General features: G+C 44.6%; 1 protein-coding gene and 1 long non-coding RNA gene across 4 annotated transcripts in view; one reads left to right on the top strand and one right to left on the bottom strand.

Annotated features, from left to right (window-relative positions):
* Positions 1-15223, bottom strand: part of LANCL1 (LanC like glutathione S-transferase 1) — a 37135-nt gene extending 21912 nt beyond the window's left edge. Inside the window, exons 1-3 of the mRNA XM_075829652.1 lie at positions 15121-15223; positions 3706-3809; positions 870-987 (exon numbers count right to left, since the gene is read on the bottom strand). Of these exons, the coding sequence (XP_075685767.1) occupies positions 870-987; positions 3706-3789 (202 nt within the window). The 5' untranslated portion in view covers positions 3790-3809; positions 15121-15223. The remainder of the gene's footprint in view (positions 1-869; positions 988-3705; positions 3810-15120) is intronic.
* LOC142655468 (uncharacterized) overlaps positions 15223-16331 on the top strand; it is a 52710-nt gene continuing 51601 nt past the window's right edge. Inside the window, exon 1 of one of the 3 annotated variants that reach the window (XR_012849498.1) lies at positions 15223-15425. This is a non-coding gene — a long non-coding RNA (uncharacterized LOC142655468). The remainder of the gene's footprint in view (positions 15426-16331) is intronic. The other 2 variants (XR_012849499.1, XR_012849500.1) reach the window with 2 other exon arrangements.

Genomic DNA, 16331 nt, shown 5'->3' with positions numbered 1-16331 from the left:
TGCTGCCGATAATACTACTTTAGGATGCAGAAACGATCCGATCAGCCAATGAACACGCGTTCATCGGCTGTTTGCTGCCTTGTTCACACAGGGCAATTATCAGGAATGATGATTGGCCCGTGTAATAGGGCCTTAAGTGGTGGTTAACATCGACATGTATATGTTTATTATGAGTGACTGCTGTGTATCACGTGTCTTACATTTGTATTCTGGTATATGTCGTGTAGTAAACATTTCTATTGTTTATTAATAATGTGTTGCGCAATTTTACGGGCGTTAAAGAGAGATGAGCAAGGGAAAAAAAAAAAGATTTAAAAGGGGGGACATCCAATACCATATTATGTTGCCTACGGTAAAAAAGAAAAATTAAGTCCTTGGGCTTTACTATTTTGTCAAGCCATTAAAGGGAATCTGTCAGGAGTATAACAATACCTGTTAGTATCCTGGCTAGAGCCGTCACTCAAAGCAGAGGGGAGGAGGGAGATGGCGGCGTTTAGTTAGGAGAGCCTGGAGCACTTGAACATCAAAGAGTACTTGCGACCGCGGTGCCCAGGGAATTAAACGTCGATTTCTTGCACAAAACACAGGTATTGTTAACTGTCCCCCACTATATAGCGCGGTCTGCAATTTTCAGTGCAGAAAACTGCTGACAGATTCCCTTTAATATTATTCACCTACGTCTTAGTTGGAAAAGCTGGGTGACAACCAAAATTGCCACACATAACAATACCTGAATTTCAGATAGGATTTGCCTAGTTATGTAAAGAAACAACCATAGAGGCTCAGTCTACTTTACATGTGATAATGCATATAACAGTCATATTAATAGGTAACTTTGTTGCATAATTTTTATTAAAAATGCATTTTACCAGACCAGCCTGTGTACACAGAGGAATCTCCGGGATCTGCAGACTTTAGACCAATTTCCAGAAGATGAAGTAATTCTTTGATTTTACCATTCAAGCGATTAACAAAGTCAGGACTCAGCTTCAAAGGAAAAAAAGAAAATCATCATAGAGAGGTCCAACATTACATTTTTAAAAGGGTTCTGTACAAATGTTTGGTTAGGGCCTGTTCACATCAGCGTTCGTCTCCGCTGAGGTGTTCCATCCGAGGTTTCCATCGGGTTAACCCCTCAGTGGAAAGGCAAACCTCAGCTTCCGTTTCCCTCACCATTGAACTCAATGGTGACGGAAACTTAGCTAATGGTTTCCGTCTGTCACCGTTGTGACAGGGTTCCGTCGTTTTGACGGAATCAATAGCGCAGTCGACTGCACTATTGATTTAGTCCGAAACAACGTAATCCTGTGACAACAGAGACAGACGGAACCATTAGCTAGTTTTCCGTCACCATTGAGTTCAATGGTAAGGGAAACGTAAGCGGAGGTTTCCGTTTGCCTTTCCGTTGAGGGGTTAACCCGACGGAACCCCTCAACGGAAGGGCAACGGTAATGTGAACAGGCCCTTATACAAAGTGTAAGCACATAAAAAGCTCACACCTTACAGGTGGCCGTGCAAGTGCGCAACTCTCCATTCTGCTCAGCTGTTTCCGCATTTCCCATAGATGCATCTAAATAAACATCTAAGGCGGGAATAACCTTTTTCTCTTCGGTAGACCGCCAACTAGCAACAGCTGATGGGTACAGCCAACTAGCCTCCTAAGGCTGGGGGTCCACACGTTGTGGTACATTTTTTGCCACGACCGCACCAAAACCCTGCCATTTTGTCACAATTTTTGCAAATGCGGCAAAAAACAGAATTTTGACTGCGACGTGTGAATCTAGCCAACATTGGACTGAAGAGTGATTGAATGCATAACCTGTGCATGGCTTCTCCTCAGGTGAAGTGCTGCCCAGGAAGGGCTTTTCCTCAGAATGTTTTAATGCAGCTTTACATATAAACGTGTCCCCAGGTAGAGCAGCTAATTTTATGGATTTTTACCACAGAATAGCACCAAATCTCTCCCAGATTACTACAAATGGTAAGTAAATAGGAATGCACATTTCTTGTCAGTTATTTGATAATACTCAGAGAAAACAGTATTTCTAGTCAAACACCAGAGTTGCTGAGCGATTTTCCTTTGTGAATAAGACTTTGGAACTTCTATTATAATATATACTATTATATAACTATCATATTGTAGATCACAATGCATATTCACTTTATCAGATATATACTGTATAACTGTAGGAACGCTCTTTCATATATACTAGGGATGGCTATTACTGCTGTATACTGGTGTCTACAGACTACACGGACAAGACTTCTGTGGTAAATCGCGTGGTGGTGGTGGTGTTCATCATATGTCACATAACAGGGATACCCGCTGCTGTATACTGGGGGGTCTTCAGATTATTGCGAACACCAGACTGCATTGTGGTGTTTATCATAGAGATATACTAGTTTAATCATAACAATTTGTCTTAGGGCCCATTCACACGAACGCGAATCTCGTCCGTGTGCTGTGCATGGAAATCACGCCCAGCACACGGACCCATTTATTTCAATGGAACCGTTGACATTGAAGCCAATGCGTGCGTGAAAACCACGCACCGCGCACGGATGCACATCCGTCTGCGGTGGGTGATTTGCGCATCAATTCCTTTGAGAAAAAAAAAAAAAGAAGTGCTTTGCAAGTGCGTGAAAAAAGCATGCCACTCGCAAAGCACACTGTTGCATAACGCAACGCACACGGACAGATTTACGTGCGTTTTTTTTACATGCGTAAATCTGTCACGCTCGTGTAAATGTAGCCTTAATTCCTGCCTCCTAGTCATATAGCTGTGAGGTGAACTGCAGCTGGTGAGATGGACCCTGCGCCTCTGATCATGTGACTGCAGCAGGTATGACAGACCCTGCACCTCTGATCATGTGACTGCAGCAGGTATGACAGACCCTGCATCTCTGATCATGTGACTGCAGCAGGTATGACAGACCCTGCACCTCTGATCATGTGAATGCAGCAGGTATGACAGACCCTGCACCTCTGATCATGTGAATGCAGCAGGTATGACAGACCCTGCACCTCTGATCATGTGTGACTGCATCTGGTGAGATGGACCCTGCGCCTCTGATCATGTGACTGCAGCAGGTATGACAGACCCTGCACCTCTGATAATATTTGACTGCATCTGGCGTGACAGAACCTGAACCTCTGATAACGTGACTGCAGTTTGGGAGACACCTCTGATAATATGTGACAGTAGCATGTGAGACAGACCTGTTACACATGTCTATGCTGGGACGTCAACAACATTTGAAGGAAAACGATCTGAGTTTAATTTGAAGATAATAGATGCATTTGCAACATATAAACACCTCAGATGCTCGATGGACCAGAGTTTCGTCATCTCTGAGGCAAATGAAGCGATGGCATCCTCATTTATCCATAGACAACAGAATACCTCACAAGTCAAGCGAGACAGACTCATGTTAGTTGTCTGAGCTAACCGTGGAAATTGCTTCATATTATTTCTTTGGGAGAATTTCTGCCACACAGATTTTAAACTAGTGGGGGGCAGTGAAAAAACGTACAAAAGTCCAGAGTGATCGTAAAAAAAAATTAAAAAATAAACACGTCAAGTACACTCCGTGTGAACAGGGCCTTAGAATGTAGTAGAAAAATTATAGACAGATTTGCATTTATTCTGGCTACCAGCTTATCCAGTAACAGAACTAGTAAAGAATAAGAGATCCTCAGCTTACCTGTCCAGCTGAATTGAAGGGAGTTGAATAATCTTTACTGTAATCTTGATATAGAAAAGGATTTGGAAAGCTTCTGACATCCATGGTATATCAGGTATAACAAACTGACGAAAGAGTAAGAAAAAAAATTGTGATTAGCTAACTCATCTCAGGTATAATGTAGATCAGTCCGGTTCACCCACTGATGGCATCATTATGTGTTGTGGTCAACTTGGCACATTTTGCAGTCCTGGACTCAGGGAGCCACCCAACAGGTCAAAACAAGAAATAGGCATTGACGCATGCAACTATTTACATGGCCATAAGTGCTGAATAATTTTTTTTACCCCCTTATAAATAGGATTAAAGAGACTCTGTCACCAGATTATAAGTGCCCTGTCTCCTACATAATGTGATCGGCGCTGTAATGTATATAATAACAACAGTGGTTTTTATTTTGAAAAACGATCATTTTTGAGCAAGTTATGAGCTAGTTTAGATTTATGCTAATAAGTTTCTCAATGGACAACTGGGTGTGTTTTTACTTTTTACCAACTGGGTGTTGTACAGAGGAGTGTATGAGGCTGACCAATCAGTGACCAAACAGCGTCCTGCACTTCTCATTGTTCTAGCCCAGCTTCTTTCACTGCACAATCACACTAACAATGGGCTGGAACAATCAGAAGTGTATGACGCTGATTGGTCACTGATTGGTCAGCCTCATACACTTCTCTGTACAACACCCAGTTGGTAAAAAGTAAAAACACGCCCAGTTATCCATTGAGAAACTCATTAGCATAAATCTAAACTAGCTCATAACTTGCTCAAAAATGATCGTTTTTCAAAATAAAAACCACTGCTGTTATCTACATTACATTACAGCGCCAATCACATTATGTAGGAGATAGGGCACTTATAATCGGGTGACAGAGCCTCTTTAAGCCCTACTGGAGAAAATGAATATAGATTTCCTGCTAGTACATTTTTTCTTGGTTATAACATGTTTCCAGATACCACAGTATCCCTGCTTCTTTCTAGCTTAGAGAGCTAGCACTGTCCCTCTGTTCCCTATGGTTGGGCAGAGCACCCACAAAATCATGAGAAAGGCAGCAGCACCCTACAATTTATGGCTGCGTTACCCTGTGCTGCGCAATAGACACACATGGGCCATCTTATGGGCAACACTATAACTTAGTAGCAGTATGAGGCCTTATTCATGAGGTATTGCTTTAAAGAGACTCTGTCACCACATTAGAAGTGGCCTATCTCCTACATAAGGAGATCGGCGCTATAATGTAGGTGACAGCAGTGCTTTTTATTTTAAAAAAATTATCTATTTTCACCATTTTATTAGTGATTTTAGATTTATGCTTATGAGTTTCTCAATGGACAACTGGGCGTGTTTTACTATTGACCAATTGGGCGTTGTACAGAGGAGTGTATGACGCTGACCAATCAGTGTCATACACTTCTCTCCATTCATTTAGAGCAAGTGTAATCTCCCTGTAACCTGTCATTTACAGCGTAATCTCGCGGGATTACGCTTGCTCTGCTGTAACTACCACAGAACCAGTAACGAAGTGCAGAGATTGTGAATAGACATCCGGTGGAATGTCTATTCACTGTCTAAACACTTCAGTATCGTTAATGTGTTAGTATAAAACAGCACATACTGATCTAACAGGATCCCTATGCGCTGCCTAAATGAATGGAGAGAAGTGTATGACGCTGATTGGTCACTGATTGGTCAGCGTCATACACTCCTCTGTACAACGCCCACTTGGTCATATAGTAAAACACGCCTAGTTGTCCATTGAGAAACTAATTAGCATAAATCTAAAAATCGCTAATAAAGTGGTGAAAATAGATTGTTTTTTTTACATAAAAAGCACTGCTGTCATCTACATTATAGCGCCCATCTCCTTATGTAGGGGATAGGGCACTTATAATGTGGTGACAGAGCCTCTTTAAGTGCTCCTGTAGACAGCGGTTTTACTGCTCCGTTTTGGACACAGCCATAATAGGGTTCCCATAAAGGTACATGGGGTCTTTACTGTACATCCATATGCCTCTGATTTCATAAGGAGGCATACACAAGTTTCTTGTAAGATTCAGTACAAATCCATGGCATGATCAATGAGGTGCAGTATATACAGAGCTGTTCTCCCCTAGGAGCATTGCTTCTAGGGGGAAAATAGTTCTATACATACAGTAATGGAGAAAGTCCCTACAGCAGAACATGGAGGCCATACAGCTTCCGTACATGCTCCAAACCAGCGTTCAACCAATAGCTATCTCGTGTATGGTGTCTTAAATTTGCTTAGGAACCATTTATTCTCTCCCTTGTACGCAGATACTCCTATTAAAGGCTATGTAAACCTTTGACAGGCACATTTTTTTTTTTTTTTTTAATAAACAGTGTGTTTGGTGTAACTTTTAAATGTCTTTATTAAAAAATTGTTTCACTTTTTTTGTATGTAGTGCTAAATCCTGTTCCCGTCAGGACCGCAAGACTGACGGGTTCAGTCACAGCGGTTCTCCATCACATCTAAATTCACAACTTAGATGTGATAGATTACAGGTGGATTCCTCTGACACTGAACCCGTCAGGTTTGCAGGACTGACGGATTCAGGCAATAGCGACCAATACAGTTGCTCTGTATAGAGACTATAGAGAAGCTGTATCTGAAAAAGTAAAACAAATTTTGAATAAAGACTAATTAAAAAAAAAGTTACACCAAGCACTGTAAAAAAAAAATAAAAAAATGCCCATCAAAGGTGTACATAGCCTTTAATAGAAGACATACGCGAGCAAATCTCCTAAATGTGATGTAAAAATCGGACTAATTCGCACAAGAATTAGCTTAGCCCAAAAGTGAGTAATGGCTTGAGGGTTCAAGAGAAGTGACACTCAGTGTTGAATCAGAAATGTTTTTGATGTGGTCTTATATGAAGTGAAAAAGAGAATAGTTCTCCGAGCCTGGGTGAGACTTTTTGAATTTCAAGAATCCTCTGCTGCAAAGAATGAGGCTCCATGCACACGACCGTATTTTTCATCAGTAATTACGGACAGTAATTACTGAGCCACGGACACCTTTCAGTATTTTTACTGATGGGTGTCCGTGCTAAAAAAATGATAGAACCTGTCCTATTAGTCAGGCCCCATGCACACGACCGTGCCCGCAATCACGGCCCGGGATTGCGTGCGCGGCCGGCCGCCGATTGCCACCCGCATTTTCGGCCCATGCTCCCATACAAAGTATGGGAGCACAGCCCGCAAAAGAACGGACATGTTCCATAATTTTCGGAACATTTCTACGGCACGGACACCCATCCGTAGCGCTACGGAAAGGTGTCCGCGTTCAATGAAAGTGAATGGGTCTGTCTTTGTGGACCGCAATTGCGGTCTGCAAAAACTGAGGAATTTTACGGTCGTGTGCATAGGGCCTCAGTAATTACAGCAAGGACTGTCCCATAGAAGTCTATGGGAGCTTCCGTAAATATGGACGGCTACTGATGTGAATCCGTAAACTGTCCATATTTATGGAAGCATTGCTAGTCAACATGTTGCAACCTCCCTCTTTTTGTAAGGATCTGTATATACGGATGGAATACAGATGCAATACGGACAGTATTTACGGACACTCGTCCGTATATACAGATGATATACGGATGCCTACTGATCCGTATTTACGAACAGCATTTCGGGACAGATAAAAAAAAACCTGTTGTGTGCATGGGGCCTTAAAGAGGCTCTGTCACCAGATTATCAAATCCCTATCTCCTATTGCATGTGATCGGCGCTGCAATGTAGATAACAGTAACGTCTTTGTTTTTTTTTTTTAAAACGATCATTTTTGGCCAAGTTATGAGCAATTTTATATTTATGCAAATGAGCCTTTCTAATGGACAACTGGGCGTGTTTACTTGTTTTACTAGCTGGGCGTTGTGAATAGAAGTGTATGATGCTGACATATGATGCTGACAAACACTTCTATTCACAACGCCCAGCTAGTAAAACAAGTAATCACGCCCAGATGTTACAAACACAATACACGCCCAGTTGGAAATAAGAGAAAACACGCCCAGTTGTCCATTAGAATATAAATATAAAATTGCTCATAACTTGGCCAAAAATTATCGTTTAAAAAAAAACAAAAAAAAACCACGTTACTGTTATCTACATTGCAGCGCCGATCACATGCAATAGGAGATAGGGATTTGATAACCTGGTGACAGAGCCTCTTTAATCTTATGTCCATGACGTCTGGCAGACCCTCAGGCCCCATGCACACGACTATTTCCCCCCCCCCCCCATAAATACGTGTCCTTTGTCCCACGTTTTTAACCCGTATTTACGGACCCGTGCCTGTAATTACGGGTCTGTTGTCATCTGTATTCTACCCGTATTTACAGACCCGCAAAAAAGGGGGCTGGAAATGATGTCACATGATCGCTCAGACGCCATTTTCTCTGCTTCTCTTTCTTCAAAAATTGAAATCCCCTGACGTCACCTAGGAAAACTCCCGTAATTCCGGGAGCACACGTTGCCACCCGTAATTCCGGGAGCCCCATAGACTTCTATGTGCCTGCCTGTGCCGTAATTACGGCCTCAAATAGGACATGTTCCATATTTTTCAACGGGCCGTAATTACGGGCCTTTTTACGGTCGTGTGCATGGGGCCTCAGCTGTTGGGAATTTGGATTTTCCCTGTCTGATCCTTAGATATCTGTGTATGTGCTGGATGAGACAAGGTTCTAGTACATGTGCAGATACAATTTATATAGTGATCTCTGCGGGCGCCTACACGTATGTCCACTTCCCCAAAGAAGATAATGATAAAGCATTCACATTGGAATAAAACATGCCTATCACAGATAGGGATGATGGGTCACATTGTTCACTATGTATTCCCTACATGAAGCCCAGCTGTTTGTCACCTCATTATTGGTGCAGAATTGGATCAAACGGGTTTTCCCAGAAGGAAATTATTACCTGTGCACAGGATAGGCGATCATTTTCTCATCGCTGGCAACCCCACAGATCGCGAGAACGGTACTCACGAACCTCCAGATTCTCCTTACTTCACCCAACTAAGTGAGGAGCAGCTTGAATAGTGCGGTGGTCAAGCATGCACCTGCATTAAATTTCTAGGAGAATGATGAGAACAGCCGAGCACTGTACTTGACTGTTTACATTATTCCGATAGACTTTGGATGGAGCGGCAGCGCGCATGCTTGTCCGCCGCTCCATTCAATGTCTTCCTCACTGAGGTCGAGCAGTGAGGAGGAAGGGGGGGGGGGGGGCGTTCAGGGCCCCCATTGATCAGAAAATTATCACCTATGCTGTGGATAGATGACCGTTTAGGCTATGTTCACACGGGGTCTTTTGCCGAGTTTTTTGACGCGGAAACCGCGTCGCAAAACTCGGCAGAAACGGCCCGAGAACGCCTCCCATTGATTTCAATGGGAGGCGTCGGCGTCTTTTTCCCGCGAGCAGTAAAACTGCCTCGCGGGAAAAAGAAGCGACATGCCCTATCTTCGGGCGCTTCCGCGTCCGACCTCCCATTGACTTCAATGGGAGGCAGGAGAAAGCGTGTTTTATGCCCGCGGCGCTCAATGGCCGCGGGCGAAAAACGGCGCGATAATTGCTATTCACACGGAGTATTTTGGGGGAGGAATATCTGCCTCAAAATTCCGTTTGGAGCTTTGAGGCAGATATTCCTCCCCCAAAATACTCCGTGTGAACATAGCCTTATGATTCTGGGAAAACCCCCTTAATTTTGTAGATTATAGTAAATGTGCTCCTCAGCACAAATGCCCTGTGAAACGTCATAGACATGTTCTAAGGTTGTATCATTGGGGACCCAATGCAGAACACTAGAGCGAAGGAGCGTTCAGGAACCCATGAGTGATCATGAGAGTCCTAGCACCCACACACCATTGATATTCACTTCAAACAGGTCTCTAAGGCCCCATGCACACAAACTTACTTTTGCGGCCGCAATTCACCCGCAAATCTGCAGGTGAATTGCGGCCCCATTCATTTCAATGGGCCCATGCACACGACCGTGGTTTCCACGGTCCGTGCATTACCCGGGAGCCTGGACTGCAAAAAGATAGGACATGTCTTATTACGGCCGCATTTTGCGGTCCAGGCTCGTTGAAATGAATGCACACGACAACGTGCACGGCACGTGATTTGCGGCCAGCCGCAGGTTACACTCCGCGGTCGTCCGAGCCGCAAATCATGGCCCGTGCACACCACTACGGTCGCGTGCATGAGGCCTTAGTCTTTTCAAATGAGAAAATTTTGTGCGCATTCCCTTTTAACTTTTTATATTATTATTGAACAGTGTTTATCAGAAACTGAATAACTCCTTCAACCCTATGGAAATGTAGGTTTAAAGAGAACCTTTCACCTGCCAATACATGTGCAGCATGTAATGGGCAGGGCTGCACAAACCCTGGGGCACTTTACATTTCTTTCCTATCCTCCGTTATTCAGATATCGGTGCCATTATATTTGGCGCCCAATATTTAAATAGCCTCCTGAAGTGTCAATGGGGCGTGTAGTTGGCAAGGGGGCGTGTAACAGCGCTGTGACACTGTCCAATCAGCTACAGACAGTGTCACAGCAAAAGCTGGAGAGGGGAGTATGCGCGCGTGCAGCTCGCACTCTCACTCACTCTTTAGCGCTCTCCAGACAAGGAAGACAAGACAAATCGCGAGAGATCGCACGGTCTTGTCGTCCTTGTCTGCCGAGAGCTAAAGAGCACGCGCTCTCTCTCTCTCTCTCTCTGTCCATAGCGGATTGGACAGTGTCACAGAGATGCCAGTTACACACCCCATTGACGGTTCGGGGGGTTATTTAAACATCGGGCACCAAATATAACGGCACCGATATCTAAATAACGGAGGAGGATAGGAAAAAAAATGTAAAGTGCCCCAGGGTTTGTGTAGCCCTGCCTATTACATGCTGCACATGTATGGGCAGATGAAAGGTTATTTTTAAAGAGGTTTGCCAGCTACTAAAAATCGATGACCTATCCTCAGGATAGGCCATCAATAGCTGATGGTCAAGGTCCGACTCCTGGGACCCCCGCCGATCAGCTTTTTGCTCACTGTAAATTGTCGACACGCATTTAGCAGCGGTTCACAGGTATTGCAGCCTTTTCTCCTATAGAAGTGAACGGGAGAACAAGGCTGCAATACCTGTGAATCTCTGCTAAATGCGTGTCGACTATTCAGTGAGCAAACAAAAATGAAGGGGAAGCAGCGCTCGTACGAGCGCTGAGGCCCCTTCAAAACAGCTGATTGACAGGGGTCCTGAAAGTCAGACCCCGACCCATCAGCTATTGATGGCTATACTGAGGATAGGCCATCAATTTTTAGTGTCTGGAAAACTCCTTAAGGCTGGGTTCACACGAGCACATTAACGTCCGTAATGGACGGACGTATTTCGGCCGGAAGTCCCGGACCGAACTCAGTGCAGGGAGCCGGGCTCCTAGCATCATAGTTATGTACGATGCTAGGAGTCCCTGCCTCTCCGTGGAACTACTGTCCCGTACTGAAAACATGATTACAGTACGGGACAGTTGTCCTGCAGAGAGGCAGGGACTCCTAGCATCGTACATAACTATGATGCTAGGAGCCCGGCTCCCTGCACTGAGTTCGGTCCGGGACTTCCGGCCGAAATACGTCCGTCCATTACGGACGTTAATGTGCTCGTGTGAACCCTGCCTTAACCTCCTGGGCCTGGATGCAAATACTATGCCACCACTGATGACGTCACTGTGTTAGGCCTCCTTTAAACTTGAGGATTTTGCAGCAGTATTTGTAAGCCAAAACCAGGAAAGGAACATAAACAGAGAAAAAGTATGATGGAAAGATATCTACCGCTGCTGTGTTTCGTACCCACTCCTGGTTTTGACTTCTACATAACGGTGCAAAATATGAAAAGTACAGTACACAAATGTGAAAGAGGCCTAAGACTAATACACTGCAAAAAAAAAATTAAGTATTCATTGAGATTCAATACATTGGGGCAGATTTATCTATAGAATTTACACATGGACCAACGCCATTTTTTTGAAGCCTCTGCTCTACCTTTTCTGATATGTCAGAAAAAAATGAGCGGATCTTCAGTCTGTAAGGGTATGTTCACATGGAGTTCTTTTACGGTGATTTTGACGCATCTTTTGTGACGGAATCAGCGTAAAAATACGCCCTAAACCTGCCATCCATTGATTTCAACAGCAAATAGATTTTTTTTCTGCTTTTCTGAAAACAAACAAAAAACATCCTCGCCTGCACCATCTTGGGGCGGATTCCACGCTTGAACCTCCCACTGAAATAAATGGAGAAAAAAAAAAAGTGCCCAGCAGCTCGACAGGTTATGCAGGTTTTTTTTTTGTAAAAAAAAAATAATAATTCTAAATTTGCCTGCATTTTAAAAACCACCTCCATAATTCTGGGGATTTTTAGAAAAATATTTTTTTCTGCTTAACAAAAAAAACTGTGTGAACATACCCTTAGGCCCTGTTCACACTGAGTATTTCGACGAGTTTTTTGGCGCTGAAACCGCTCCGCAAAACTCGTCAAAAACCGGCTAAAAATGCCTCCCATTGATTTCAATGGGAGGCTGAGGCAGTTTTCTCCCTCGCGGGAGAAAGGGACATGCTCTACCTTCGCACGTTTACGCCTCTGACCTCCCATTGACACCAATGGGAGGCAGAGAAAGCGTATTTCACTGAGTTTTTTTGCCTGTAGCACTCACTGGGCGTGAGCGAAAAATGCGGCAAAAATCGCAGCAAACGCCGTGCAGGAAGGTCAAAATCTGTATCAAAATCCCAAACGGGATTTTGAGGCAGAATTTTCCTCCTGAAAAAAACTGTGTGAACATACCCTTAGGGCCTGTTCACACGGAGTTTTTTGACACGTTTTTTGACGCGGAAAACGCGTCGGAAAACGCGCCAAAAACGACCCAAAATGACTCCCATTGATTTCAATGGGAGACGGAGGCGGTTTTTTACCGCGAGTAAAAAAAACGCCTCGCGGCAAAAAGAAGGGACATGACCCTTCTTGATGCGGTTTCCGCGTCCAAAACCGCATTGAAAGCAATGGGGACACGTCAAAAAACACCTCGAACTAGTGAGGTGTTTTCTGACGAGTATATTGCCGAGAGTTTTGGAGGAGTTTCTTGCAGTCTCCTGCTGCTAGTCCAGCCCAGAAAGGGGCTGTCATTTCCTGTCTGCTCGTGGAGGCTGAAAAACATCGTGGACAGAACTCAGGGATACAGAAAACCGAAGTCCTGCATCCAAATACAAGTAAGTGCACTTGCTCCTATGTTCCATACATGCTATACATGTATGGAGCTGTGCATTTTTTTTTTAGAATTTTTTTTTTTATTTTTTTTTCTGATTTTTTTTTTAGATTTTTTTTTTAGATTTTTTTTTTAGATTTTTTTTTTAGATTTTTTTTTTAGATTTTTTTTTCTATTTTTTTATTTTTAATTTTTTAATTTTGTTATGCAGTTGTTCATGTATGTCATCTCTTTTTTATTTTTTTTTAACATTTCAGGAACAGAAATGACGACAGCAGAGGTGTACCACCGAATGGACATTGATGTTGGGAAATTGATTCAAGAAGTAAGTATACTTTTTTTTTTTTAATGTGGGCCTGTTCACATCAGCGTGGTTTCCGCTGAGGGGTTCCGTCGGTGCTTTCAGTCAGGGGAACCCCTCAACGGAAAGGCAAGTGTGAAGTGGTGACAGATCCGTTGCTAATTGTTTCTGTTTGTCCCCGTTGTGCAAAGGGTTCTGTCGTTTCGACTGAACCAATACCGCAGTGTAGGGAATCCCATTAGCAACGGATCCATCAGCATTGAAGTCAATGATGATGCAAACAGAAAACAAATGTTTTTTTTAATGTGGGCCTGTTCACATCAGCGTGGTTTCTGCTCAGGGGTTCCGTCGGTGCTTTCGGTCAGGGGAACCCCTCAACGGAAAGGCAAGTGTGAAGTAAGTTCCGTTTGCATCACCATTCATTTCAATGGTGACAGATCCGTTGACAGAAGGCTGTCAGGCTGGGTTCACACGACCATGTTACGTCTGTAATGTACGGAACGTATTTCAGCCGGAAGACCCGGACCGAAGACAGTGCAGGGAGCCGGGCTCCTAGCATCATAGTGATGTACGACGCTAGGAGTCCCTGCCTCGCTGCAGGACAACTGTCCCGTACTGTAATCATGATTACAGTACGGGACAGTAGTTCCACGCAGAGGCAGGGACTCCTAGTGTCGTACATCACTATGATGCTAGGAGCCCGGCTCCCTGCACTGTCTTCGGTCCGGGTCTTCCGGCCGAAATACGTTCCGTACATTATGGACGTAACATGGTTGTGTGAACCCAGCCTCATGCGTGTGAAAACCTCGGCAAAAACAGCCTGAAAAACCGCCTGGAAAACCGCGTCAAAAACCACGTCAAAAACCACATCAAACATGAAAACCTCCAGGGTCAGTTTTTACAGGAGGAATTTTCCTCCTGCAAAAAACTCCGTGTGAACAGGGCCTAAGCTACTTTCCTACGAGCATATTTTTCATTCTTTTTTTTCTACCCGTAATACAGAGCTAATGATAATCAGAGGCGATTCACATTGGTCAGAAAACACGTGCATATAATATAAAAGCAGCATGCACTACTCATCAATATTGCAGATGGAAATGCCATTAAAGTATATGGAGAGTGAATGAAATACAGATGCATCCATTTTTAGTCTGTATGTCATCACTATTGCATCTGTTTTTTTAACGAGGCCGTCCTATGTAATTCAATCACCTCCCTAGAAGACTGCGCATCAGTAATACGGATCTGTAATACTGAAGGAATACGGATGAAACATCGTACGCCGTATCGTGGATCTGTATTCTGGACATTTACCAATAAGGCCTAAGTCTCATTTACCACCAAGGTCTGACCTGGCATTGTGTGATCCCTGCACCATCTTCATCTACAGGGCGTGGGATCTATTGATAAATATGGCCCATTCTGCCCTTGGGAGAGACTAGCACATTGCGGCAGCAGCAGTAATACATTGATTTTCCCCATTGAGTTCAATCCAGAACAATTATCTGATGCTGCAATGAGCATGACCGGCTCCAAATCTTCTGCTGCAGTCATTCTAGGCCTACCGTCAATCATACGTTTCTTATATAGCGGTGGCCCTCTACATATAGGTGACCGGGACTCCCGGTGCTATAGCAACCTCTAAACCCATCATTTGCTACGTATGAACAGACACAAGCACAGGCCTAGTCTTTTTGCACACCGAGCAACGGCGGTAATAGAGACCGCGCCGCAAAACCCAGACTACGAGCGCACAGCGAGCAAACCCCCGGTACAGACACCGTCCCGAGCATGCGTTATAATAACTCACAGCGGAGGCAGAGGTGACAACAGGAAACACAACGTGCAAAGCGTGATCCGGTGCGGCTCCTGACCCAAGACCCGCCCTAGTGTGACGTACCCGGCGGTGTCTCCTCCCCCACCACATCAGCCATACAAGAAAACATCGGCGGTTGCACAGTAGATGCGCGTTAGTAACACAGCGCTCGGTGTGGTGATAGTGGAGACGGCAGGAGAATGCAGCGTCCATGCTTATCACATTCACATACTGGAGACGTGTGAAAACGGAACTCCCATTAGCCTAGAAATCTGCTCCCATCCCGGAGCTGCTATGGCGTAAATATCACTTTCCAGTTTCCATTTTTGTGGTAAAGACTCTCCACCTGCTCCACGTCCTCAGGGTATGTGCACACACACTAATTACGTCCGTAATTTACGGACGTATTTCGGCCGCAAGTCCCGGACCGAACACAGTGCAGGGAGCCGGGCTCCTAGCATCATACTTATGTACGATGCTAGAAGTCCCTGCCTCGCTGCAGGACAACTGTCCCGTACTGTAAACATGATTACACTACGGGACAGTTGTCCTGCAGCGAGGCAGGGACTCCTAGCATCGTACATAAGTATGATGCTAGGAGCCCGGCTCCCTGCACTGTGTTCGGTCCGGGACTTGCGGCCGAATTACGTCCGTCCATTACGGACGTAATTAGTGTGTGTGCACATACATAAGGGTATGTTCACACGGCCTATTTACGGACGTAATTCGGGCGTTTTGGCCCCGAATTACGTCTGAAAATAGCGCCTCAATAGCGCTGACAAACATCTGCCCATTGAAAGCAATGGGCAGACGTTTGTCTGTTCACACGAGGCGTATATTTACGCGCCGCTGTCAAATGACGGCGCGTAACTAGACGCCCGCGTCAAAGAAGTGACCTGTCACTTCTTTGGCCGTAATTGGAGCCGCTATTCATTGACTCCAATGAATAGCAGCGCTAATTACGGCCGTAATTGACGCGGCGTTCAAGCGCCTGCACATGCCGGTACGGCTGAAATTACGGGGATGTTTTCAGGCTGAAACATCCCCGTAATTTCAGCCGTTACGGACCCCCGCCGTGTGAACATACCCTAACGGTTTCATTTGGCAGGGTTCACACTCTGCATTATGTCACAAGTATACACATCAAAAGCTCATGTTGTTGCTGCTGCTGCATCCCTGCATGTGTTTTTGTTTTTTCTTAACCC

The sequence above is a fragment of the Rhinoderma darwinii genome, chromosome 6 (genome assembly GCF_050947455.1).
Source record: "Rhinoderma darwinii isolate aRhiDar2 chromosome 6, aRhiDar2.hap1, whole genome shotgun sequence".
NCBI lineage: Eukaryota > Metazoa > Chordata > Amphibia > Anura > Rhinodermatidae > Rhinoderma > Rhinoderma darwinii.
This window is presented reverse-complemented; position numbering and strand designations above follow the sequence as displayed.